We start from the raw sequence: 2214 nt of genomic DNA, 5'->3' as shown, positions 1-2214 counted from the left end.
CCTCCTCGTTTTACTCCGTCAGTATCCTTCGTTTTCCTCCGTCAGTATCCTTCGTTTTCCTCCGTCAGTATCCTTCGTTTTACTCCGTCAGCATCCTTAGATTTACTCCGTCAGTATCCCTAGTTTTACTCCGTCAGTATCCCTCGTTTTACTCCGTCAGTATCCCTCGTTTTACTCCGTCAGTATCCTTAGTTTTACTCCGTCAGTATCACTCGTTTTACTCCGTCAGTATCCTTAGTTTTACTCCGTCAGTATCCCTCGTTTTACTCCGTCAGTATCCCTCGTTTTACTCCGTCAGTATCCCTCGTTTTACTCCGTCAGTATCCCTCGTTTCACTCCGTCAGTATCACTCGTTTTACTCCGTCAGTATCCCTCGTTTTACTCCGTCAGTTTCACTCGTTTTACTCCGTCAGTATCCCTAGTTTTACTCCGTCAGTATCCCTCGTTTTACTCCGTCAGTATCCTTAGTTTTACTCCGTCAGTATCACTCGTTTTACTCCGTAAGTATCCCTCGTTTTACTCCGTCAGTATCCCTCGTTTTACTCCGTCAGTATCCCTCGTTTCACTCCGTCAGTATCCTTCGTTTTACTCCGTCAGTAAAAAACTGCCTTTTTCCATTAAAAAGATTAAAATTGAAAAATGTAAACAGCAAATAATTGACTCTACATGTAATCTTCTGGCTTATCAAGGAACGACTTGATATTTTTCGCTACCTTCTGTAAGGCGCCCTCACCCTTGCCGGAAAGCAGATTGACCCCGGTATGGAAGTACAGTGGAAGGTTCCCCCTCTGGAGGTAGCCCAGCAGACGATAGGTCATGGACTTCACGCGGGTTGCTAGGTGTTCTTGCTGCCATTCCGTGTCATACGGATGGTCCTCACACTCCCAGAACAGAACGTTCTTCAGATGGTATGACGTCAGACCTTTTTGTAAACCAGGTGGACACCACACGTCGTTTTTCAGCCGTTTCATGATCCGCTGGCTTTTCCTTCTGCAGGTGCCGCCGATATCGATTCCTTCCAGAAGCTCCTTTTCGCAGGCAGCAAAAGAAAGCATCAAGTAGAATGGTTCTTTTGATATGGCATTCACACCGATATTCTTTATATCTGACTTCTTCTTCTGTGATGGCCATTGACTTTGTCTAGGCCAGTTTAATTCGGGTCTGAATTCGAGATTACATTCGACCATCGGACACAGATCAATGATGATCGGATAGGAAATGTTCGAGAACTTTACGGAAAGTGTGGTGGCCGGAGAACTCGATAATTTGTTAGTTGTTATCATGTTTCTATACTTTGGCTGGTTTATCGCTTCGTCGACAAGAGATTTGAATCTTCTCTTGACTTTGATTGGAACTATATCCGTATCAAATGTCATACTTGCCATCCTGTCCTCAAGACCAGCATCCACCCACTGTTGTTTCTGACGAGAACCAATATCCATAAAAATCTGCCCGACAGGTGGGCTGGGTAGTGCATATGCCTTTGCTTGTGCGTCCCTACTTGCCATCCTGCTCTCAAGACCATCTTCCCTTTGTTTTTTTCTGCCATGTATGTGGGCTTGGTGGTGTGTATATCTTTGTCTCTACGTCCCCGTTAGTACTAAAATCATAATACCTTGGTTTCCCATCATGTATTCATATTATCTTCTCGGTACCGACATCAACGATGACGTTGTAGTCAAATTCATCTGCTTTTTCCACTTTCAGGTGCGTGTTATAACTACCCACCTTGAGTGGTTGTATCAGAAAACGTTTGTCCATTGAGTGAACGTATCTCAGAATTTCCTCAACAAGAGGTAGCACTTCCTCTACGTTCCTTTTAGTCTCCTCTCTCTTCATCTTTACATTTTCATCGAAGTAACGATTGAGGGTATGATTATCCATTGCTACTGAAGTGTGGCGGAGTTGTTTATCAGCAAGGCTGGCTTGTTGTCTATATAAATTGAAAATTTTCATTCTATAAATAAATCTATGATATAACGATTTTGTACTATTTTTATCACAAAATTAAAACTTTCAAGATAAACATTAATAGGCAGTCACGTGATGTTTGTGCCACTGCAGTTCCGGGTTCAGATGACTAGATTCACCTTTCTCTCTAGTAAAATAATACAAAATACACATGCTGTTATATCTTTTCTTTCCATCTGTACAAACGAAGTAATATAATATCGTCTATATAAATATATGAGAAAAATTGATTACTCTAAACCA

At 42.1% G+C, this 2214-nt stretch overlaps 1 protein-coding gene across 1 annotated transcript; it reads right to left on the bottom strand.

Moving 5' to 3' along the window:
• Window positions 1-637: 637 nt before the first annotated feature.
• Window positions 638-1946, bottom strand: LOC138318862 (protein mab-21-like 3). The gene is given in 2 exon segments (XM_069261627.1): window positions 638-1525; window positions 1602-1946. Coding segments are annotated over 2 exon segments (1146 nt in total). The 5' UTR covers window positions 1885-1946; the 3' UTR covers window positions 638-662.
• Between the last annotated feature and the right edge of the window lie 268 nt (window positions 1947-2214).

This window comes from Argopecten irradians, chromosome 3 (assembly GCF_041381155.1).
Source record: "Argopecten irradians isolate NY chromosome 3, Ai_NY, whole genome shotgun sequence".
Classification (NCBI taxonomy): domain Eukaryota; kingdom Metazoa; phylum Mollusca; class Bivalvia; order Pectinida; family Pectinidae; genus Argopecten; species Argopecten irradians.
Note: the sequence above shows the minus strand (reverse complement) of the source record. Positions and strands in the feature narration are given on the sequence as shown.